Source organism: Megalobrama amblycephala, linkage group LG23 (genome assembly GCF_018812025.1).
Source record: "Megalobrama amblycephala isolate DHTTF-2021 linkage group LG23, ASM1881202v1, whole genome shotgun sequence".
In the NCBI taxonomy this organism is placed as follows: Eukaryota; Metazoa; Chordata; class Actinopteri; order Cypriniformes; family Xenocyprididae; genus Megalobrama; species Megalobrama amblycephala.
In genome coordinates this window covers 11,170,964-11,196,472 of record NC_063066.1, presented here as the reverse complement: position 1 = coordinate 11,196,472, position 25,509 = coordinate 11,170,964, and the positions used below count along the sequence as shown (strand labels likewise).

The window sequence follows — 25,509 nt, the reverse complement described above, 5'->3', positions numbered from 1 at the left end:
ATATATATATATATATATATATATATATATATATATATATATATATATATAGTGGGCATAGATACATTTTTTTAATCTAGATTAATCTAGATTAATTTTGGAATTAATCTAGATTAATCTAGATTAAAATGGCTCATTTGAATTCTGCTGAAGACATTCAGAATATGTGAGATACCCAAATTGTCCCTGCGTCCCAATGTCCGTACTATCCATCCTAAATAGTATGTGAGATTAAAATAAGTGTGTCCCAAAGCATAGTATGTTGAAAAGAGTATGCCAAAAGTCCCCGGATGGTCTACTATTTCCGGTAGATTTTCGAAGTGTGGATCCGTGCACACTATAAAGGCTAATATTGCCCACAACCCATTGCGCGTTGGAAGCGGATTCAGTTCAGAACTACAAACACGAGTAAAAAGTGTTAAAAAACTACAAAACATGGCGAATATGCACGATCGACGCTGAGAGGTTGTTTGAGTGACTAATAATCAGTTCAAACTGATAGAAAATATTTATTTAATGTTATACTATATACTATATATATTTGCAGATGAAAAATAACACATATAACAATTATATGTGTTATTTTTCATCTGCAAATACCAATGTGGACTTTTATAAAGATCTGATTGGCCATTAACTTTTAAATGCATCATTATGCATTAATATGAGGTGAGTTCTCCACATGAAAGACTCGCGACTGCAGATCAACGTGCTGTATTTCTCTGATACGGTAGGAAATTAGCTAAATGAAATGTGGAGGATGTAAGATGATTGACAGGGCAGTTTACGGTGACTGGATGCGACAGAGAGCAAAGACGCAATTGTATGACGTGATAGTATGTCCCAAAGCTTGTCTACTCTCTTGCTACACACTCAAAAGTAAGTAGGCTACTTTTTGTTCACAGAAAGAGTACATACTTTTAGGGCGTAGTATAAGTAGGCGAATTGGGACGCAGCAAATTATATATATTTTGTATATTGACATCTTTCCGCGTTTGAAACAACATTGATTCTCATGTTCATTCATGTTTATTTGATGCTATAAATGGACTCGTAGTAAGAGATGATCGGTTTACGAGCCTCTTGAGCTGAGGCATTACAGCAATCTGTCACGACACATTAAAGAAAACGGGTTTTATTGTTTGAATTTCTTAAAAAACTACACAGTTTTAAAGCTGGGACTTTGTTAAATATCATAAGTAACCTGCTCTGTCTTGTCTGTCGACGTGTTGTCAGTGTCCTCTTTGCACCTCGATGTATTTTTCACTGCGTATGGCGTGACAGCACCACGGCTTGTCGGACAAAGCAACAGTAACTAAGGGGGCGGGTCTTTGCGAAGGGTCAATTCGGCTAGGTATACATCCGCGCTAAAATATCAAGGTGAAAGTCATCATAGCTTGCGTAGTATAGACCCAGCTCCCAACCCAACTTTGAGAATAGATTAACGGCGATATTTTTTTTATCGCCCGATAAGAGTCTCATGTTAACGCAGCACGTTAACGCCGATAACGGCCCACCACTATATATATATATATATATATATATATATATATATATATATATATATATATTTTTTTTTTTTTTTTTTCTCCATTTGGTGGTTGAAACTCTTAAAATAAAATGATAATTTCCCAAAAAGTGGAGGTTACGAACTTAAAAATTGCCCAGTTATAACGGTGGCTCCCCTGATAAAATATTGTACATCTGCCTTGATGCTGCTCTGTAGCATCTATCTGCATAATGCATAAGCTCTACCTGGGAGTTGATTTGATCTGAGCTAGTGTGTCAGCAGACGTAGACCCACTATGGCACCGTAAACACACTCTCATCCCATCTGGAGTGCAGTCCGGCTCAGCGTCAGCACCCATTTGTCATTTCTGTAGCCCAACGTTATGATTTAACAGCACTGGGAACAAAAGAGAAACACCATCATGCTAACACTTATCAGGGTTGAATTTCCTACAGATCCTTTCTAAAGATTTAATTCTCCATGTATTTCCCCTGGCTTGCATATACAGGGCAATATGTTTGATGAAGCTCTTTATGTAGGACCATGTAGCTATGAAAGCCAGTAGATAGACACAGAGTGGCTTTTCACTATATCAATCCAGTATGACATCTGCAAAGCACATACTATAGAAAGTATTATTTTATTTTATTTTTTTTTACAAAGAAAGCATACCACTTATAGTATCTGGATGTGCTAATCAGATTGTGGCTATTATAACAGTGTAAAAGAAACTGCTACTTAATTAAACACTTGGCTTTGACAAACAGATATTTGCATACATAGGAATAGTTTTAATAACTGTTTTGGCTCAACCTCTTCATAATTACTCAGCGTTTTTATTTTACACTAAGGATCAAATTTTCTTGGGTGGATTTTTTGCTCCTCTGTGTTATTTATCGTCTCTACAGTCTCCAGTTTCCTATCAGAGTGATTTTGGCAGGCTCTAGTGGACCAAACTTATAACCCAGAATATTTGGTTTCCTGTACAGTGTCCTCTATCTAAACTTAAAGAGTTATTATAAAAGTAAATGTTTACAGTCTAGCTTCCTAAAGGCTTTTGCTGCTCTCCATTAAAGAATCCAAGGAATCATCTTCTGTAGAAGTCATGAAGGTAGATAACTCATACAGTGACACTAGGGATGTTCATCCAGTGACCCTGACCCAATACATTTCTCTAAACTTAGTTGAAATCCCAAATCATTAGTAACCCCGAGAGCAGATCGAAGACCGGAGCAAGTCCTTGAGGCCCTCAGACCTCATTCTGTCTGACCTTGTGTTTGGCTGGTTTGAGTGATCATTTTTCTGACAGGGTTAGTTCAGCTCCTGTCGCTACAGCAGTGTTGGCTTGAATGTAACAGTAGTCATATATCAAATTTAGTCAGGTTCTCCAGAGGCCCACGTCTACTACCGTACTGCAAACAGGTTTTTGAATTCTTTAAGGGGCTGTTTATACGACACTGTTTTCAACTAAAAACGGGTTTCAAAGTGCAAGTTTTTGAAAACTATAGCATTATCGTCTCTGTGTAAACTACAAAACGTGAAACGTCATGTGCAGGCGTGTTGTCTTGAATCCTGAAATAATATATATATTATGTGTGTGTGTGTGTGTGTGTGTGTGTGTGTGTGTGTGTATATATATATTCTTGAGCGCCAAATCAGCATATTAGAGTGATTTCTGAAGGATCATGTGACACTGAAGACTGGAATAAGGATGCTGAAAATTCAGCTTTACCATAACAGGAATAAATAAAATGTAAAATACTTTTAAAAAGAAAACTGTTATTTTACATTTCAATAATATTTCACAATATTATTGTTTTTAATACATTATTGATCAAATAAATGCAGCCTCAAGACAATTCAAAAATATTAAAAATCTTACTGACCCCAAACGTTTGCGCGATATATACCGTACATTTGTTAAGTCATATATTTTCATCCCATCAAATTTTCCAGCCAAAAAAATCGGATTCTATATTGGTTTAGATATGCTGATTGCATATATTAATTGTTGTACATTTATACATTTGTTATTTTAAGTAAACTATGCTGTTAACAATCACCAAAAACACATTTAGTACTGGTCAGTATTATTCTTGTCACAAGTAAATGGGAGAGTTATTTAGCCATTAATTCTAGCACTGGATTTAAAGGTCTTCACCCAGTGTTCATTACTGTGAAGGATAAGTGGACTGTCTGGCCACAAGGTCTTGTTTACACCTCTCTTCTGCCCGGCTATGGAGGAATTGAGAGCAGCCTTGTCACCTCCACTCTCCCACAATCCTGTGTGACTGTAATCCGCAGGAGGCTCCTCCGCTGAGGGCAGAAATAGCAGTGGCCCCTTAGGTCCTGTGGTTATCACCTTACACCTTGGGCCGGATGTTACCGGCCCTTTGCTATATATTGCTCGACATTAGTGCTCTGAAGTTTCTTCGAAGAACTAGGCTTCTTTGAATCTACCTTTTTGTACATTCAGCGTTTTCTTTCTTTTTCTCAAGAGAGAATAACTGAGGTTTTTTGTGCAAACCGAAAAGAGTTTGTGGCAACATATGTTTAAATCATTGAAAACGTATGAAAACTCAGAATGACCTATTTTGGGGTTTGGGGATCTTGTTGTTTTTATTTGAGCTGTGAAGACTGTCAAGTCTGTATCAATAATAGAAAGTTTCCTTCTTAAAACTTGAATTCATTTGAATCTAGAATTTAGCCTCCATTATAATAAGAGTTTTTACTAAAGCATGAATGAAAGGTATCTAATGTAGGAGCCATTAAAAACTTTAATCCTTTGTGCATGTCCTTCGCTGATCTCAGTGCATGTGGTATAGCAGGGATTACACAGCCTGTTTACACCCACCCAGAGGCCCCTCTTGCAAGTGGGCTTCCAGCACAGCGACACCCATAGACAAATGAATGATGCCTGAAAGACATATTGTCTTTTAACGGCACATAGTTTATTCTCTTTTGAGCTGTCGCCTCTGTTTATCTGAGTGTTATTGTATGTGAAAGCTTATGGGGAGCTCACGGTCTTTGCGGTGAAAAGAAAAGCAAAGCTTTGGGGAAAATAGCTCTCACACATTACCATAAATGCTTCTGGTTTTGTGATATTGCAAAACATCTCATATTTCCTCTTGTGTGGCTGTTATCTGCTTTTAACAGCATCACGACTATACTGCACTCTACACTGACAAAAGACTGTGGGCTCAGAGCATCTCGCAGAGCTGATGGCCACACACAGAATTCAGAAAACAGCTCTGGAAGTTGGCCAGGCAGCGTGTTGCTCTGCCAAAGGAATAAGTGCTTACAATATTATCAGTGTGAGATTGAGCCACTGGAGGAGGCATAACAGCATTAATGGATCATTGTTCTTCAGCTGCAGATGAAGAAAAGTCAATGAAACTCTCTATTCCAATAGACTGAAAATATGTGAAGTGATCTTCTAGTACAAGACATTGTTTGTTGCAGTGAAAAAGCTCTTTTCAGCCCTCATATACTTCCAGTATATCAATCTGCTATGTACTTATCGGACAGATATTTGGATTATATTTTTATAATGTTATTTAATAATTTTTTTAACACTTAAGCTTTAGCGAATATCAAAATATTCTTTTTTTTGTATTCTATTCTTGACGTTGTTGTGATGCCTAATCTTAAATTATTGATTTTAGTTATTAGTGTTTTGTTTTTCATTTATTTTGACAAAGTAGTATTGAAATTCAATATCTTTTAGTACAAGACATTGTTTGTTGCCCTGAAAATGTGGTTTTCAGCCCTCAGATAATGACCATTTTAACAATAAATTGTTTATTGCATAGATATTTTGGTAATACATTTACAATAATATTTAATCATTTTTTTAAATTTAATTTAATAACAGTTAAATGTAATGTATCAAATTTAATAAATTTTTCATATTCACTATCATGTCTAATTTCTAGTTAAAATGCCTAATTTAAACTCAACTTTCAATTTTACTTGATTTTTTTGTTTGTTTTTAATATATTTTGACAGAATGGTTTCAAATTGCAGTATTGGCAATTTATCGTTTATCGGCTATAACGTAAAAATATTTCTTGACTTGTATGTGTCGCTCATAATTTTATTATTGGTGCATCCCTAATAATTCAGGTTCAGGTGGCACATTGATAACTACGATTTATTGTTGAAAAATTAGCTAATTTCCTGCACGAGTTTATCTGATCAGTATCACTTCCTGACCTGACACATTATGCTGGCTGATTACATTTTGTCTTTTCCAACATGCACATAAAAACCTCATTAAACCCTAGTTTCCAGTGTGCTTTATCAGGTCAGACAGTTTTTTTTAATGCTTGTTCCTGGCTGTCGCCTTGGCTCTCTTTTTCAGAGAGCTGTGGGAACATGGTGCTGTTGAATCTGATCGCAGACCTGGCAGTTCTGCCCTGCTGCCAGCATTATAGCTGAAACAATGGAGATCAGGGTAGTGCATGTGCCCTTGCTGTTTTCGACATTTTCCCCCAGTTAAATCCTTTTAGACTAAAGCAAGAACAACAGTTGCAACAGTGATTGCACGGTAATTGATATATTCACTGGCTGAGTGTTTGAATGCCTGTTATGCATCTAGGAGGGCAATCAGCACAAAAAAAAGTGAGCATTAGATGGTGGTAAATAAGAAGTGTAAAGGTAAGAATTAAAGGGTTAGTTCACCCAAAAATTAAATTTCTGTCATTAATTACTCACCATCATGTCGTCCCAAACCCGTAAGACCTTCATTCATCTTCGGAACACAAATTAAGATATTTCCAAGGGTTTCAGAACCACCCAGCAATGTCATTGCACCTTTTGAAGTCCAGAAACATAGTAAAGACATCATTAAAATAGTCAACGTGACTACAGTGGTTCAACCTTATGAAGTATGTTATGAAGCAACAAAAATATTTTTTTGTGCACAAAAACAAAAAAATAATGACTTTATTTACAGTGCAGGCTTCCGTGTTTACGTTCGAACTCCGAAACATTATTGGCCGGCTCCTGCGTCAGTATGACGCATGTGTGTGATGCTGCTCACATGTACAGCGTCGGCCAATAATGAGCCTGTGTTCAGACATAAATACAGAAACCTGGACTGTGTTCACTACGTCAATTGCATATGAGTACATAAGGTGAGACACTACAGGCAAAAACACAGTTTTTTCAGGCACCTGTAAATTTTGAGATTTTGCACTTTTTGGCTTTTCATAAAGTGTTTTTTCAGACTGGTGGAAAGAAAACATCCAAAATACACTTAAGTGTATGTTTTATAGCACTTTATCTATTTGCGTCTATAGATTTCAATTACAGTAAATATCTTTAAAGGCCGTTTTCTCAAAATGAGTTTTTTCTCCTGCTCTGAGTCAGAAATCTCCACTTCAGCAGAACTTATTTACACCAAACTTTACAGTTTTATTCCTATCTATATTCTGAAGGTTTTTACAGAGGGATTTGTTGATTGTTGTTTGGGTCAGCTGGAAACTTCATCTCCGGTGCCCTCTGTCGCCAGCTCCAGCTCAAAACTACTGCTATGCCGAAAGTTTACCAGATCCACTCAGTAACTGGAAAACCACTCCGTCAAGTTTGTCACTGTGTTGGAACTTTTCACCTCCAAATCGGTATCCTCCACACTGAAGAGATTCATCTGCTGGTTCTGGAGGAATCAACGGCTGATGTGATTCTAGGGCGACCCTGGCTTGAGCAGCATGATCCCATCATCTCCTGGAGGACAGGAGAGATCCTGAAGTGGGGTAACCAATGCTTTTCTGACTGTTTCCCTGAGTTCCCGATTCCAAGTCGTCCAAGTTCCAAAGAAATCCAAGTCTCTGCTCCTGAGTTTCCTGCTCCAAGTCGTCCAAGTTCCAAAGAAATTCAAGTCTCTGCTTCCGAGTTTCCTGTGTCAAGTCTTCTAAGCTCTGAGAAAATCCAAGTCTACGCTACTTCTGTGGAAAGTCCACTTGAGAAACGTTCTGCGGACATCCCTGCATGTTACTCCCACTTCAGCGATGTCTTCTGTCCAAAAGAAGCCTCCAAGCTGCCTCCCCATCGGCCACGGGACTGCGCAATCGACCTCATCCCCGGTGAGCCAGTGCCCAGAGGGAAAATCTACTCCCTTTCCCTCCCGGAGGAGAAGGCCATGGAGGAGTACCTAAACGAAGCTCTGTCACAGGGCTACATATGCCCGTCTACTTCCCCTGCTGCTTCAAGCTTTTTCTTCGTGGCGAAGAAGGACGGAGACTTGCGGCCCTGCATCGACTACAGAGCTTTGAACAAGATCACCATTAAATTCCGCTATCCACTTCCTCTCGTCCCATCAGTGCTGGAACATCTATGCGGTACCACTGTGTTCACCAAGTTGGACCTCCGCAGCGCGTATAACCTCATCCGGATACGTGAGGGGGACGAGTGGAAGACAGCCTTCGTGACCCCTACCGGCCACTATGACTACCTGGTAATGCCGTATGGACTTGTCAACGCCCCCTCCGTATTCCAGGACTTCATGCATGAGGTGCTCCGGGAGTTCCTGTACAAATCAGTCCTGGTCTACATAGACAATATTTTGATTTACTCCCGGAGCATGGCCAACCATCGCCACCACGTTGTGGAGGTCCTCCAACGCCTGAGGGACTTTCAACTCTACCTCAAAGCCGAGAAATGCAGTTTCCATCAGCCCTCAGTGCAGTTCTTAGGATATAACATCGACCACAGTGGCGTCCGCATGGACGAGAGGAAGGTAACTCCCTGGAAGAGTGGAGACATTGGCTCAAGGGAGCTAAACACCCATTCACAGTGCTGACAGACCATAAAAATCTGGAGTATTTACGGGACGCAAAACGACTAAACCCACGCCAAGCCAGATTGCCTCTGTTCTTCACCAGATTCCACTTTACCATCTCCTGTCATCCTGGGTCAAAGAATGTAAAGGCTGATGCTCTGTCCCATATTCATAGTCCTGAAGAAAGCACAGATGATCCAGAGCCCATAATCCCTGAGAAACTGTTTGTCAGCCCCATTACCTGGTCTGCTGAGACACTCCCCGAGCCGAATGCCTCCGCCAACACCCCGCCGGGTTGTCTCCAAGGTTTGCAGTATGTTCCACTGACACGGCGCACTCCACTAATTCATTCCGCACACTCTTCACTGGGCACTGGCCACCCAGGGGTCAATGAGACCCTCTCGCTGTTGAAACAGCACTTCTGGTGGCCCAACGTGGCATCCGACGTCAGGAGGTACGTACGGGGGTGCCAGGAATGTGCTGTCTCCAAGAGTCCACGCCATCTTCCCTCCGGGAAACTCCAACCTCTGCCCGTTCCAAACCGCCCCTGGTCACACCTAGGAGTAGATTTCGTAACGGATCTCCCAGTCTCCAACAGTTGTACCTGTGTTCTGGTGGCAGTGGACCGATTCTCCAAGTCTTGTCGATTAATTCCCTTACCTGGGCTACCAACGGCAATGGAGATCGCAGAACTCATGTTTAACTATGTATTCCGATACTATGGACTGCCTGAGGATATCGTGTCTGACCGTGGATTACAATTCACCTCCAGAGTATGGCGATCCTTCTTCAAGCTCCTAGGTGTGACCATCAGTCTCTCTTCTGGATACCATCCCCAGACGAACGGGCAGACTGAGAGGAAGATTCATGAGATCGGCCGTTTCTTACGTACCTTCTGTCACAGCCACCAGGTCTCCTGGAACCAGTTTCTGGGTTGGGCCGAGTACGCCCAGAACTCTCTCCATCAGTCCACCACCGGTCTCACTCCCTTCCAATGCGTACTCGGCTACCAACCCCCACTGTTCCCCTGGGATGGGGAACCATCGGATGTCCCTGCAGTGGATTACTGAGTCTGGGACTCGGCTCATCTGCAATTCCAGCGAGCTCTACGCAGGTGCAGGACGACAGCTGACCTTCGGCACTCCCAAGCACCCAACTTCCAGCCAGGCGAGAAGGTTTGGCTGTCGACCCGGGACATCAGGATGCGCCTGCCCTGTAGGAAGCTGAGTCCCAGATTCATTGGCCCCTTCACCATCACCCGGCAGATAAACCCCGTCACCTATCACCTGCAACTCCATCCTGAGTATAGAATCCACCCAGTCTTCCATGTGTCACTACTAAAGCCTCACCGTTCTTCCCTCCACAGAGCCTGGCGAAGCCAAAGAACCCCCCCTTCCACTGATCGTGGAAGATGGAGCGGCCTACGTCGTGAAAGACATCTTAGACTCTCTGCGCTGTGGTGGTCACCTGGAGTACCTAGTCGACTGGGAGGAATACGGTCCCGAAGAGCGGTCATGGGTTCCCAGGAATGATATTCTCGATCCAAGTCTCCTCGATGATTTCCATGCCAGACATCCTAACCGACCAGCTCCATGTGGCAGGGGTTGACCACCATGACGTTGGGGTTCACAGTCACAGACACGCCAGGCTCTACACTCACCCAATCACAATGCACTCCCTCTCCTGAGTATTAACTAGCCACACCTGACACGCATCAGCACTCATCACCACAGCAGCATAAAAGACACTCCAGAGCACTCAGTCACTGTCTGGTCTCGTTAACGCATACCTACCTGTGATGCTTACCTCAAGGACTCTGCTAACTTCTACTTACCTGTATCCAGCATTCCATTTGACTCCTAGTGTCTCCTCGTCTCCTGTGAGTGTCTTCATGTCTCATCTGCTCCACGCCTGCCTGCTTCCACGATCCCTGGGAAAGATAAAAACAAGTATCAGATCCAGTATCATCTTCAGTCACAAACTTAACCTGCACTCTGCCATCGATCTCTGGTTGTTCAATAACTATACCTGTGTCTCCGTCCCCTTCTGTATATGACAGATGGTGATATCTATTAGTTATTTTTTTACCCTATTCACCTGGGGTGTCTCGCCTTAATGACAGAATTTTTGGGTGAACTAACCCTTCAAAAATGGAAAGCATGCACAGTTAAATATCTAATATCTGCAGATACAGTAAATATTTAGTGCAGTGGTTTTTTTTTGTTTGTTTGTTTTTTGTATTAATTAAGCGTTCTTTTATAGTAATTACTGATCATTTGAATTAGCTTTTATTTTCATATTTCCAGTTTTCTTTTTAATTTGAGTTTTTTTTGTAATTTCGTTTTGTGCTTATCATTTTTATTAGTCATTTTAGCTATTTAGCTTTATTTTTTATTTCAGATTTAGTTTTAGTAATTTTAGTTTTTCAACTTAATTTATTTCAATTTCCAAGGCAACTTTTCAAATATTTGTTTTCTATTTATTTTTTTTTTATTATTTAATATTGTATTTTATTTTATTTCAACAATAACAACATTGATTCAGTGTCAGCTGATACTGATTACTGATACTGATACTGAAAAAAAAATCTAATATCACCCAATAACAATAAGGTCATTCTGATGTTCGTTACTTAGTGTCTTTTTGTCTTTTCCTCACTAGTACCCTATCAGCAAAGCTCGTGCAACAGTGAACGGAGCTCTGGACCAATCCACTGCTTTCGCTGCCGGGAGGTGTGCAAAGGAGAGGTGGTACGAGTGCAACATGTCCACTTCCACATCAAATGCTTCACCTGCCAAGGTAAGAGTCTTTTGCCTATATGCAGTGCATTGGAAATGCTGATGACCTCTCAGAGCCATCTTTTAATTATGGGAAAAGCTTGGATTTGTTTCAGATATACAGTTTCCAATAGATTCTGTTCGATAATAGCTCTTCATTAAGAACTAAAGCAGAGCTCTCTGCTTCTGACCTAATAGCAGTTTGGCATCAGTGGTTAGAAGCAGTGGATGTCTGCTTTAATGATGCTGGCTGTGCTCCTGGGGCTGTCTGAAGTAGGAACCTGTTGCATAATGAGATCCTCTGGCCTCACATCATCAAGATGTTTGCTCAGTGATGCCCCATGGTATTGCCCTCAATTATCAGTGACATTAGTGACGTCAAGAAATTAAAATGTAAAATGAATGTGAATGATGTGACCAGGAACCCTCACCTTTAAATTATGTTAGATTAAAAATATGGAAGGAGGTCCCTTGAGAGATGGACTCATTTGTGGTTTAATGAGCTTTTATAAGATTGTATTTGTGCTACTTTTCCTTGCTTACACTCAAACTGGTGTTGCCACATGGTCCCTGCGTTGCATTTATGGGGTTGCTGTGGTAACCGTGTGGAGGGGCACCCTGTCCCTGGTTGGTGGTTATTCTCAGCTACACTATCAAACCAATAGCAGCCTCCCCTAACAAACCCTAGGGCATAGTTGGGAGGAGGAGGGGGGCTCATATATGGAGAGATAGGGTGGGAACGATTGAAAGAGAATGGCAGCCTCCTTCCCTCCCTCCATTATGACATCACAAGTTGCCTTGGAGCACATGAAGTTACTCAACAATAACAATCCTTTTCCTATTTGCTTTCTCCCTCTTAATTTCACCACTTTCCGAGGGTTGCTTATCTTCCATGAAAATTGCCTTGAGCAATAATGTATTTCACCTCTAACTCAACACCACCCCTTTTCTCACGATTTGTGCTATATATTATTGTGTGTGTGTGTGTGTGTGTGTTAGCTATGTGTGTAGGAAGTCCAACTGCTATTTCAACATCTTATATGACCAGCATGGAACAATGCCGTTTCATTGTTGCATGGTGGATTGTTTACAGTCCAGTGACTGATGGCTCAGCTTCCATGCATGCTGTGTTTTGATTGGGAGAGCGGAGTGTGCTGATGATGAGCTGGGGGGCTTTGAGGCCCAGTTAATTGGATAAAGGGGCAACATTTGTGGGGTGTTTCACAGGAATCCCAGCTCCCTCAGCATGTACTGTCACAGGTCAGCGGTGCCACATTGGAGTTGCAGTTGCCAGTGTTCGTAAACACGTGACAATCCGCTTTCAGCCTTTTTGTTAAGGCCAAAAACCAAACATGGATAATTTGTATATGCATAATGTTTTTTGATATGTGAAATGTACAGTAAGCGGTGCCAAAAGCATGTTATTACATATCGCTGCAGTTCCGAAATGAAGTCTCCGGTGAGTTGCACTAAAAGGTTAATGCTCCATTGCATTTGAAAATAAAGTACTGTACCTCCTAGGCTAAATGCATTGAATTAATTGAACTGCTCAGGTAATGTTAATGGTATGACCCATTTTAAGGGTAGGTAAAATTACCATTGAAAATCAGCTAGAAATGTATCTTCATATTTGCAGGTAAAGCTTCATATTACGGGTAGACTACTGTCTTTGACCACCCCTACCTCCCCCCAGGGTGTAACTCACACCCTGCCTTTAATCATAAAAGGAATAAAAGTGTTTGGTGTTTTACTGTCAGTTTAATGTTTATTTCTGCTTGAAACTGCAGTGTATTATATACAGATAAGTTTTGCAATGTGAAATCCCAAAAAATAGAGGCATGTTTTTTACAATGAGCATATGTTGGTTTTATCGATTGGAGTTGCAGTTTAATTTCAAAAGGCATGTATGCTTTGGCTGTTGGAATCCATGACTGACTTGGTAAACGTCTAAAATCAATAGTTTTTAATGGAATTATTTGGTTTGGGCTACAATCTAGTAGATTACATTGGTTGGCTTTACTTGACGACATGCCTTTGAAAACAGGAGGAGATGAAGAAAAGGAGATACCTTTGGAATTACAGTCTAGTTAATTGAAACAGCAAGCATTCAAGCACACAGGAAGAAACATGTGGGCCAAGGTCATGTGTATACAGCTGAAGCTGAGGCAGTGGAGATGTTTTCAGTGGGAGTTTACACAGGCTTTGGCTATGAGAGGAGATGGATGCTGTACACACAGGTATAACACAACCAGCTGTTTTCAAGGACACATCAATGAATAGTTTGTGTAAAGGGGAGGCAGCCAGGCATATTACCATTACTCGCTTCCTGTGTGTGCATACACATGTCCACAGTCAAACATAAATGGTGATAGGCTCTGTTCTGAAACCTAGTGGGCTGCCTGCATAGACAGCTTTTTAAGGTATTGTAGACAACTCATTTTGAACTAATATTTAGGCAAAATCGCATGTAGAGAAAGTAATCTGTGAAAAAAATCCAAGATGGCGGACAAAGTTGGAGAAATTTATAGATTTTAAAAAACGTTTAATGCAAAAAAGTATAGTCCATAAATAAGTATAATCCATAAAAAAGAGGGTAGTGTAATTAAATGCCTATTTTTACCCAATATCTGTGTGTATTTTGGATTTTTATACTATTGTATTGGACCATTATCTCGGGGAGGGGCTAGTTAACAATTACTTGTTTACATGGGATAAATTTTATAAAATTTAAGCACCTCGGCTATAACCTTATCAGTTTGACAAAATTTTCTACTTCAAACTGCCATGGGAAGTCAAACTAACTTTAGTTTCTTATATTGAAATTGATTATTTCCTACTCCTTAACAGTTCATCAGTCTCTAAAGGTCAGGTTTTACCTGTCAGTTATCATTAGAACAAAACACATTTCAAACATGAGGAAAACTGATTGTTTAGTCAATAATTCAAGAAGTCCAGACTTTAAAGCTTTTGATTTGTTGTACTTCCCCAGTAACGCCGGTTTCACACTGCAAGCGTAAGCAGCACGTGAGCAGCGCATATTTTTTTCGGCATGCATGTTATCCAACGGATGCGTTCACACAGGCAGCAGGAGCATTGCGTAAACGTCAAACAGGAGCGTCGCGTAAGGAGCAGTGAAGCGGGGGTTTCGGGTCTATTTTTGCTGCGCTGCTGACGCTCAATTAAAGTGAAAGCACACTTTTGATGGACAAAATAAATATAATTTCACACAAAAAGTGTTCAAAATGCACATAATAAGCATGTCTAATGTGTTTTAACAAGAATTTGAGTATGACAGAAAAGAAAATTAAGAATCAAAAATAATTATAGAAGATTTACCCATTTAAACTTGTTTGTAATTATTCAGTTTGGGTTAAAGTATGGTGTATTATAAAAAACTAAAAGTAAACTAGCCAGAAAATATTATATATAAACATTATTTTAGTTATTACACAGAGAGATATATAGGCTGCAGCATACCCAAATCAAACCCGAGTTTGCTGGCTTTTTTCGCAGAGTTTGCTTTAACTCTTGTAAAACACAAAGCTTACCTCATTCATGTGCAGCAATGGATGATGCAAGGCTTTTATATATTTATTTTTATTTATTTATTTATTTACGTTTATATGCGAATGTTGTACACCTCCCCATGTTAACAAACTTTCAAGACTATCAAGTTTATAAATGACCAACTTATAAAAACAAATTTATAGCTGTCTTTGTAAAGAAATGCTCACTTTATATGTAGCTTCGAGCTGCTGCTGTGACGCTGTACAAACGCTTCCAGTGTGAATACTCGCGCATCTCAGCAGCTGCAGTGACGATGTAGTTACGCTCACGCTTGCAGTGTGAAACAGGCGTAAGGCTATAATTACAGATAAGAAGCTTATGGCCAATGTAGATTTTTTTTTTTTTCTTTTCTTTTTTAATCTATACCAATAACCTACACATTTAGAAACTATAGCTACAACATGCCACAGTTGTAATATAAGTCTATCTACAACAACTTACTCAGAATTTACCACAATAAATAACTAATAAATAAACGTGTTAAATTCTAGTAAGGGGGCTCATGATTAGTTTAAAAAGCTTTCTCCATAGTGTTTTAAAGTAGCAAATTCTCAATAAAATTCAAATGAATCACACATTTTATCATCGGCGTCACGATAGGAGCAGCTCACAAATCTTATCACACTTTTAGAGCCGGCTGGTGAATCCGCGTACAGTATACGGTGATTCATGCATCACTCATGTACAGTAAATAAACCCGGTTTCAGTCATATTGTGCAGAAAATTGGTTTGTTCAGTTCAGATGGGAATGTATCAAATGCGCAAAGTGTATAATTGATTAATAATTCTGTATGTATATGGAATATTGCAGTACTACTTATACATGATTTATCTGTGCTTGTACTTATCATTGTGTTTTTTTTATTTATTTTTTTTAAAAAATGTGCCCTTATAATCTTTATTCAAAATAACTTCCCCTCCCTCCTGCAACGACATCTCTTCTCTGATGACGTGTTTACTGCTGTGAGGGCGGGACAACCTATCACTCACATGAGATCAGAGCAATAGCAAATGACAATAATCCAACGATCCAATCAAAATTATTCCCGCCCTACAGTTTTTTTTTCTTGTTTGAGAAGCCGTTTCACTATATATTGTCACGATATGGAAGAAAAGACTATCGCAACTTCCGTTTCATGATGACTTTAAAAAGTGTCTGCCTTTGTAGACCGTGAGCAAAGTCCCTTTCAATGAAAGTCTGTTCACTCAGCAGCCATATTTGCAACGTCTCCGGGCAGCTATTTCGGGCATCCAAGACCAAGTCCTATCTGTCTGAATGGGGGAATCCTGAAATCTCGAGTCTCAGGTTTCTGTGGGAACCAGAGCTTCTAACGGCAGCTGCAGTGACGCAATGACTTTACCAATCAGCAATTGGCTCTTTTATTTAGAAGGCGGGATGGATTCCTCCATATTGCGTGTTGCAGTTTCTCCCAATCATAAGTAATAAGAGTGCACCATTTTGCGAGGCAGATTTTGTAACAGAGCTCTAAAGGTTTGTTCTTTTGCTTTCAGCCTTCATCATTGTGTACATACATCCTTTCAAGCACAAACACATATACATGCACACACACATTCATGCAAGGACAAATTTTGTTTGTTTGTGCATTACAATTGTGTGCATCTTGTTAGATGTGCAGGCACAGAAAACTCATTAAATCTCTATTTGGTTGTGCATTTATTTTCCCTATTCAAATAACGCAGATTGGAGACTAACAATTCTGTGTGGGGGATGGAAGTCACACACTCATTCTGACCTCCTGACTCCTTTCTAGCTTTCTAGTTGGCTCTTCTCTCTCCTACATGAACACAGCTGTGCGACTATTGATATCATAGAGACATACTGTGGACCCAAAATGTATTTGGACAGCACTTATAAAAGTTTGAATGTCACTGCATTACAAAACAAAATATGAAAAAGTGATATTTATGAAGAAGGGCAGCTTTTTATGAGGTAATTTCACAAAAAGAAGCAATGGCATTCATATGCTCATCATTTACTGTATGTTTGTTCAAATACTTGTTCGGGTCACTGTAGATATTATGTTGTAATTAGTTGTCAGATAATTTTCTGACAACTGTGACTATCACTTTTTTTTTCTTTTTTTTAAAGGGATGTATTGCTTCATTAAAATTACTTGTGCATTGCTAAATTATTCATAAACCTTTATAAATTCATATATGCTGTAGACTAAATGATTTAAATACATTTAATGGATTTAAATTCATATTTATTCTCATGGATTTAAATGAATAATCAGTGCTCACTTGCTATTTAAATCCATTTAAAATGATTAATTAATTGAGAAGGCAGCACGATTAACGCAACAATAAATACTTTAGGAGAGAATATATTTATCTTCTCTCAGAAACACAAGCATATGATCAAATTTTCTGGTCTTTCTTTAAGCAAATTTGCTACTTTTTAACTAGAAGTGTGGGTTATTTGAGCTCAGTGCTTGACAGTATGTCTGAGTGAAATGTCATAGAGCAATACATATCCAGACCAGCTCACCTACACTTGAGCCTCTGTAGTGGGTGACTCACAGGTATGAGCATCATCCATAAACTGTCAGACAGACAGTTCATCCAAAAATGTTCTGTCATTTACTCACCCTCATGTCATTCCAAACCTGTTTGACTTTCTTTCTTCTGTGGAACATAAAGAAGAGATTGTAAGAAATGTCTAATTTTTTTCAAAATACATAAAATGATGACAGACATTTCAGTTTTGGGTGAACTACCCCTTTAAGTTACAGTTCCACTTGAGCTACCTTTTCTCTTCTTGCTCTTGTGTGTGATAAGGGCATTGTTCTGAGGCACCTGTGCACATTATCGCAAATTGGCAAAGTAGGACCTAGAATTCCAAGAGGGAGAAACTCTATCTGAAATGCCCATTTTTTTTTTTTTTTTTTTAAATGGAAAATTACTGATAACAATTGCAATTGGTATTCGACTGCTAGCCAACGAATTTTGAAACCTGATGACTTGGATTAAAGTTACCAATATTTTACTATATGTATTATTTTATTATATTTTATTATTTTTATATATATATATATATATAATAAAAAAATATATATATTTTTATTTTTTTATCTTTTTTGGTATTACTTCCCCTATTTTCAGCAAGTGAATCTTTAAAAATATTATTTACAGTATTTACAGTTAAATGTCATCTTTACCTTGAAATAAATATCCGTTTTTCATATTGTACATTATAATGTTGGGATGACTAAATTTACTTTTAGCATTTAATATGATTGGTTTAAATTGTTAGTGGTTTATTTATTTATTTAAACAAAATATAGAATTTTAATATCGATCATTTATAGGATACAGGCCATAACATGACAATAGTCATTGGTGCATGCCTAATAAATTCTTCACCAAATCGTTCCCATCTGCAGATGTAATATTCAAAGTTAAATGAATCATCTTGTACCGCCGAATGTACTTTGACTTCTACAGTTTTGTCATAGTCAACAAATTCTTCTCAGAGCTGTAACTCACAAGCAGCCAGTTTACTTTACTAATCAAATAATGCTGCTCAGCACTGCTTCTTCTGAACAGGAGTGGCAGGTCATTAAGATGTCTGTCAAAACAGATGCCTTTTTAAAAGCTGAGAGTTAATTGGCTGTGTAAGATGTTTTTTTTTTTTTTTTTTTCCTCCAGGCATATGCAGATTCTGTTCCTATAATGATAAGCCAATCTGACCAGCCTATTAAAAGAAGAAAAATACCTGATCCAAAACATAGGGAAATTATATATATATTTATACAACAGTTAGTTCTGGATCTCGAATCTGATTGGCTGAAAGCCTTTTCCATGCTTAGTCCGTCTCTCTGTCAGGGGCGCAGTCGCATTCCTCGGGGGTGAGTGGTTGTTGGTTTCTCCCAAAATCACGTTCCGGGGGGGAGAAATGGGAACGCGGGGTCACTGCGATGCGACCGCAAAGGGCACTTTCACTTTCGCGATCAAAGGCGCAGGGGCTCTCAGTTCTCAGCTGAGAGTTGCACAAATGGACAAATAAAAGTCAGGTGCTCTGAACATTGAACTGCTGTAGTTGTGTACTGTAAAGCAGGGGTTAATAAAAGGGTCAGTTGCTATATGTGTTGTGTGGAGCCTCTCTCTTCCTGAGTTGTCAGCCACTGGAGGAGGAAGACTGAGCAGGATGGGAGCTTCTCGTAACTATGGCAACGTATGCCCGTCCAATCGTTAAGCCGCTGCGATAGTTGCTGGGGAGACATTCTTCTACAGATGAAAGGACAGTGGCAGTATTAGAGACCAAATTCCCTATGTGTTTTCCTGATGATCTAGATAAGGTGTCAGGGATTAGCCTACCGTATGTCAACCTAGAGAAACCCCAGACTGGAAACTGGACCGTCTATATTGATTTGGAATAATTTGATATGCATTCATTCTACAACCTGTGAATAATACAGTGGTTTTGCTTGGTAATTTTCAAATAGGCCCATGTCAGAGAAAAGTTCCACCTAAAGCAGTGTAGATCTCAAACCAGAGAGGTTAAGCTTGGATTGGAGGAATGAAAATTGCCTCTCTCTCTGTCGTATACCTGGAGGGCTCCTGCATCATTAGGCATTTTTCAGTGAGGTTAGTAGGTTAATGAAAGCAGCTGAAGGAGAGACACAGCCTTGGAGGGAGATAGAAACAGAGACAGATCTGCTGAAAACATTATTTCTGTCTGTTTAAATCAAGTTCAGAGGATTAACAAGAAGCAAGAAGTCACAATGTGAGAGTAGAGATAATGTACACTGATCGCAGAGATGAAGGATTTTTATAATTTGGTAACACTGTAGGGTACTTCAAAAACTTTTTTACAGTTCATTTTTACATGAAGGTATTAAGCATTATGTTAAATTTCTTAAATATCAGCAGGTTGTAAATGTGATAGCCTTTGTTTTTTATAGACAAAATTTTCTATTTCATTCAAATTAAAGTAGCAAAGCAACTTTACTAATATTTTTTTTTTGGGGGGGGGGGGCTGGGAGGTAAAACCATATCAATAATTATCGCAACATAAATTTCCTCAATACAATTATAAGAAAAGTAAGATATAATGTTTATGCACCAAAAATGTTTATGCTACTCATTTGAACCACGTCACATGGACCACTTATCCCCTCGGCTCAAATGGCATTGCGGCGCGAGCAGATGTGTTTACTCGCTGATCGAACACGTGACCACTAAACAGCACTGAGAGTTCCAGCGATAAGCACTTGAATTCGGTGAAGATCACAAATGTGATTTTAACTACTTTAAACACAAAACTAGTGACAAACACAAGAAACATTGTGCCATGAATGATTCAGTAAGAAGGCTTTTCAGTCTACAAATCACCATCATTTACCATGGATTTACTGTAGTAACACTAACTGGCCAGCATACATTGTACAGCAGCCCAACATGAAGACTGGCCATCTGGAGCACTGGAAGTTCACCCCTGAACTGCACCGTGATTTGAAAAATTTTATTGTGATAATTTTTTTGGCTTTATCGCCCAGCCCTATATATTATGTAAAATATTATAATATTTATTTAATTAATATTCCTGCATTCATTTTAATTGATATTCAATGTTTTTAATACGTAATAAGATTTTTATTATATCAAATATTTTATTGAAAAAAGAGATAGCAGTGGCTGTTTTGATATAGATGACTCATATTGTGTTGATGTACAGTAAGATTATGAGCAGAATAAAAAGTACACTTTTTATTATATTTATTTGTATTTTTTTAAATGGGATAGCAGTGACAGTTTTTATGACACAGATTTGGTTTGATGTACAGTAATAACATTTGTAGGACTGGTGCTGCGTTGTCATTAGTTATTTTTATTAATGCTTGGGAATATGAAATTATGCCCTATATAGACTACAGAAGATAAGTACTAAAGTGCCAATGAGTCTCACTTTTGAGGAAACCTCAGCCCCCTGGATTTATTTAACTGTTATCAACATATACATAATTTCTTTGTTGTCATTCCCTTGATTTCTTGCTGTTACTCACTGACTCCACAAAAGACCATCTGGATGCTCAGTGGAGGGCCGTGGAGGGCCCTGATGGGACTAATCGCTTCCTCTTCTCTCAGTCCATCTTTCATTCAGTCAAAACCGCACATTAATTACAGTTGATGAGTTTCCCATTAGCACCAGCAAGGTAGGAGAGAAGTGACTCAGTAGGTAGAAAGGTGGCACAGACAGGTGTAGGCAGGAAGACAAGGGGACCATTGTCAGGCAGAGGCACATGCTGAGCTGTGAATCATAGCGCATCATATCTAGGATTGGGAATTGAAAATTGATTCCATAAACTGATTGAATCTGATTTTCTTGAGCATGAATGCACAAATACACACAAAACTGTGTCAAAATATCCTAGTAAACACAGTCAGTTTTTGTCCATGAAAGTAAGTGAATATAAACTGTTGAGAAAGAAAACATATGTGTAACAGTAGCCTATATTGGTTCCTGCAAGGTCTTAAAGTGACAGCAGCCTAATAAACCTGCTGCAGTCTCTGTCATTATTGGTTCACTTCAGAATTTAAAGGTGCCATCGAATGAAAAATTGAATTTACCTTGGCATAGTTGAATAACAAGAGTTCAGTACATGGAAATGACATACAGTGAGTCTCAAACTCCATTGTTTCCTCCTTCTTATATAAATCTCATTTGTTTAAAAGACCTCCAAAGAACAGGCAAATCTCAACTTAACACTGACTGTTACGTAACAGTCGGGGTGTATGCCCCCAATATTTGCATATACCAGCCCATATTCTAGGCATTAGACAAGGGCAAAACGTCTGGATGTGCACAGCTGAATCATCAGACTAGGTAAGCAAGCAAGGACAATAGCGAAAAATGGCAGATGGAGCGATAATAACTGACATGATCCATGAAAACATGATAATTTTTTGTGATATTTGTAAATTGTCTTTCTAAATGTTTCATTAGCATGTTGCTAATGTACTGTTAAATGTGGTTAAAGTTACCATCGTTTCTTACTGTATTCACGGAGACGAGAGCTGTCGCTATTTTCATTATTAAACACTTGCAGTCTGTATAATTCATAAACAACTTCATTCTTTATCTCTCCAACAGTGTGTAATGTTAGCTTTAGCCACGGAGCACTATCAAACTCATTCAGAATCAAAAGTAAACATCCAAATAAATACTATACTCACAGGAATCGAGGTATGCATGACGAACACTTTGTAAAGCTCCATTTTGAGGGTTATATTAGCTGTGTGAACTTTGTGTTTGCAGGAGATTTAAAGGGGCCGCACGCTTAATCGGTGCATATGTAATTATGGCTCAAAATAGGCAGTTAAAAAAATTAATTAAAAAAAATCTTTTGGGTATTTTGAGCTGAAAAATACCCAGACACGTTCAGGGGACACCTTAGACTTATATTACATCTTTTGAAAAGGGGTTCTAGGGCACCTTTAAATTTCCTGATAATTTACTAACCCCCTTGTCATCCAAGATGTTTATGTCTTTCTTTCTTTAGTCGAAAAGAAATTAAGGTTTTTGAAGAAAATATTCCAGGATTTTTCTCCATTTAGAGGACTTACGGGTTGACGGTCCAAATTGCAGTTTCAATGCAGTTTCAAAGGGCTCTGCACGATCCTAGCCAAGGAATAAGGGTCTTGTCTAGTGAAAAGATCAGTCATTTTCTAAAAAAAATAAAAAATTATATACTTTTTAACCACAAATGCTCATCTTGCACTGCTCTGCGATTGTGCCACGCATCACAAAATCATATTGGAAAGGTCATGTGTGACGTAGGCGGAATTACCACGGTAGGGCGAAAACTCATTTTCTTCTCCAACTTCAAAATCATCCGACATTGTTGTTTCACCTTTATTTGAGCTCCCGGAGTTTAGTGACTTAAAATGATCTGATCGCAGACAGAGAAGCTAAATCAGGTTAAAGGGTTGGAATAGAAATTTCCACATAGCAGGGTTACAGGTGCTTGCATTGTAGATGCTCAGTGTGATAAACTCCAGAGTCCTGACTTCTACGGTCATCTAACTGCGTGACGTAAATTATGTTAATGCTGCAATTACACATGCTTCACTACTTTATTTGTCTTATTTGTGTTAAATTATTTTGAATTAATTGCATGCGTTAAGGTGTTAACGTTGACAGCCCTAGTAATCAATAATACATTTTCAGGTTTAAATTACATTTACCTTGTTGTCTCAGACTGTTGAACCCCACTGTATATGTATCAGCATAAATGTTTTTGGAAAGGGAAAACATTAGAATATTCTTCTTTTAGTAAAAAAGGACAACAGTGACAGAGTAGGCAGGGAAAGAGATGTCTCTCTCTCTCTGGCTTTCCTTGACAATACGTTGAGGACAAGCCAGACAAATGAAGACGATAAAATGTAATTGTAATACTTGGATGCAATAAAATGAAAATACTAGGTAAAAAGGGTGGGGGGATGGAGGGTTGAGTAGAAGAGAAAGGGCAATGGAAGTATATTGGGTTTTGGGCTACTGGAAAGTCCTGAAGAAGGGAATTTTAATTGCATCTGTTGGCTGCTGATAAATACATAATCAGCCTTTCCCCCCTGCTGGTCCTTAATCAGTTCTGTTTTAATGACCACAGTACGGAGCAGCAAATGCCTCAACACAGAAAGAGAGAGAGAGAGAGCGAGAGAGAGAGGATAGAGACCATAGGTGGAGGGTGAACCAACTCCAGGGTGAGGCTAAGGAGATGTGCTTCCTCTTTAAAAATGCATTTAAATATGCCATGAAATAGTTTGAAGTTATGCGTCACCTAGAAACAACCTACACATTCCAGCATAAACATACCCGATTAATGTTATTAAAAGGGCTATGTTCACAAACCACTATAATTTGAACAGAAAAGCAAGCATACTATATTCATGATTTGGCATGGCAGCCAATTTGAATAATAAACAACCACTGCCTTACCTCATGCAGCAAAACAAATGTTTAAATTCTGAAAGGATTATATGTCGCCTAGAAAGTGTACAATCACAAAAGCTTTCACTCATCTCAATTCATCGTTATCTCACAAAGTTCTGCTATAATCAATGAAGCTGATTGCACAGTGAATCTCTTTATTCTACATAATGTCTACACTTTGTTATAAGTTAACATTATAGTGAGAGGATTTTTCGAGAGTGCAGAACTCAGTACTGGACAAAAACATTTTAGAGACGTCAGCAGATTCTAACTTAAACACGTCTGATTGGCCATTGCGTACAGTAACTCAACAGATATGTTTGTGATTGGCTGCATTACTCAACGCTGCAAAAACACATTGCAAATATAAACCTTTGACGCTCTTAAGAGCAAAAACAAAACATCTGTTTCACCAATATGCTATTATTACTGAGAATACTGATCCTAGAACAGCAGTTATGAGCAGCTTTTACCTCTGAAAGCAATCAGAAGCAGCAGCGGCAGTGGTTTGACGGAGAAAATTCCAGGCTAGTCTGTAGTCTGTGGACAGGGGAAGGCTAAACCTTGCCCAGCCTAGTCTCAGACGTCATGCCCACGGAACGTTGGCTGAATGCCTAATGCAAAAGGCACACAAAATTGGAAACACTTCAGGAATTTCAAAGTCGTCATCTGATTGGTTGAATTCTACAGGATTTCCTGGAGACGTGTGTTGCGTTCTTTAATGATCCACTTGGAAACAAAGCCATAGTGATGCCAAACCCCCTTGTGGAAAATCATATTTACAATTGTGACAAATCAAGCTTACAACTGTGACAATGAGCGCTTATCAGGATCAACTAAACGATGGATTTTCAAAAGATTTACGCACTGGTCTGTTATTGTAGGGACATCGACGTTATATTTTCACACCCCTAAACATGATGCTGAACAAAACTAATTGTGATTAGTTGCTTTACATGTCAGTCAGGCGTCCTCTTGGGTGGTCCTTGGCCAATGAAAGCAGCGATGGAGTCCAGACCTTCTGTCGTCAATCTGAATATGCCCAGTCTTACACATATTAAAAAATCTTATATATGAAATAATTTAAGTATTATCTGACCTGTTATATGTATAAACCTGAAGAATTAAATTCAAATTTGTCTGTATTACAAGCAATTTGACCCCAGAGATCTTAATAATTTTATTTACTTATTAATTTTGTAAAAAAAAAAAAAAAAAAGAAACTCAGAATATTTTTAAACTAAAATATAATATCAAATATCATCTGAATAAGTGAATGTTTAGTTTTGGGTTAAGGTGGTATTTAGGAGGGATACTTTGACTCTCCATCTGCTCCTAATTTAAACATAGTTACTCCAAGCCATCAAAACCCCTTGTATATTTTCACCAGCCCGAGTAGACACACCCTACCTCAGAACAGGATCCTGAAGCCAACCTAAAGGAAGCCACACTACACCATGTTGCTGTAGACTTTACTGTTAGAAATTGAGTCGTGCCTTCCACATGGCATGAAGATGGTCTGTTGTCTAAAAGTGACTTGGACAGCCACACAAATAAGCAGTCTCACACCTCAGGCATTTTGTATGGGACCCTGCTGTCTCTAGGGCAACCGTGGAAGGTTTAGGTTTCCTATGGCAACTGTGAAAGAGGACGTCCCTCCCAACAATCTCTCAGCCAATGAACTGCTGTTCTGTGCGCCTTTTATCAGAACTGAAATGCTCCTCACTAATTATTTGACCAGTCTATTTAAAAACCATTTAGATTCATCTGATCAATCCATTACAGTCAGTCATAAATGCATTAGCTTAATTATATTTTTTTGTGTTTTTTTTAGTCATTCTTTCGTTCTCATAACACATTCCTGTGGAGATATAAAAGTGTGATATGGAAGAATCCTCTCTTTGGGACACATCTGCAT

At 38.9% G+C, this 25,509-nt stretch overlaps 1 protein-coding gene across 5 annotated transcripts in view; it reads left to right on the top strand.

Annotated features, from left to right (window-relative positions):
* Positions 1-25,509, top strand: part of ablim3 (actin binding LIM protein family, member 3) — an 84,799-nt gene that overhangs the window by 4,914 nt on the left and 54,376 nt on the right. For all 5 annotated transcript variants that reach the window (XM_048176822.1, XM_048176821.1, XM_048176820.1 and 2 more), the window contains exon 2: positions 10,953-11,090. In XM_048176822.1, the coding sequence (XP_048032779.1) occupies positions 10,953-11,090 (138 nt within the window). The remainder of the gene's footprint in view (positions 1-10,952; positions 11,091-25,509) is intronic.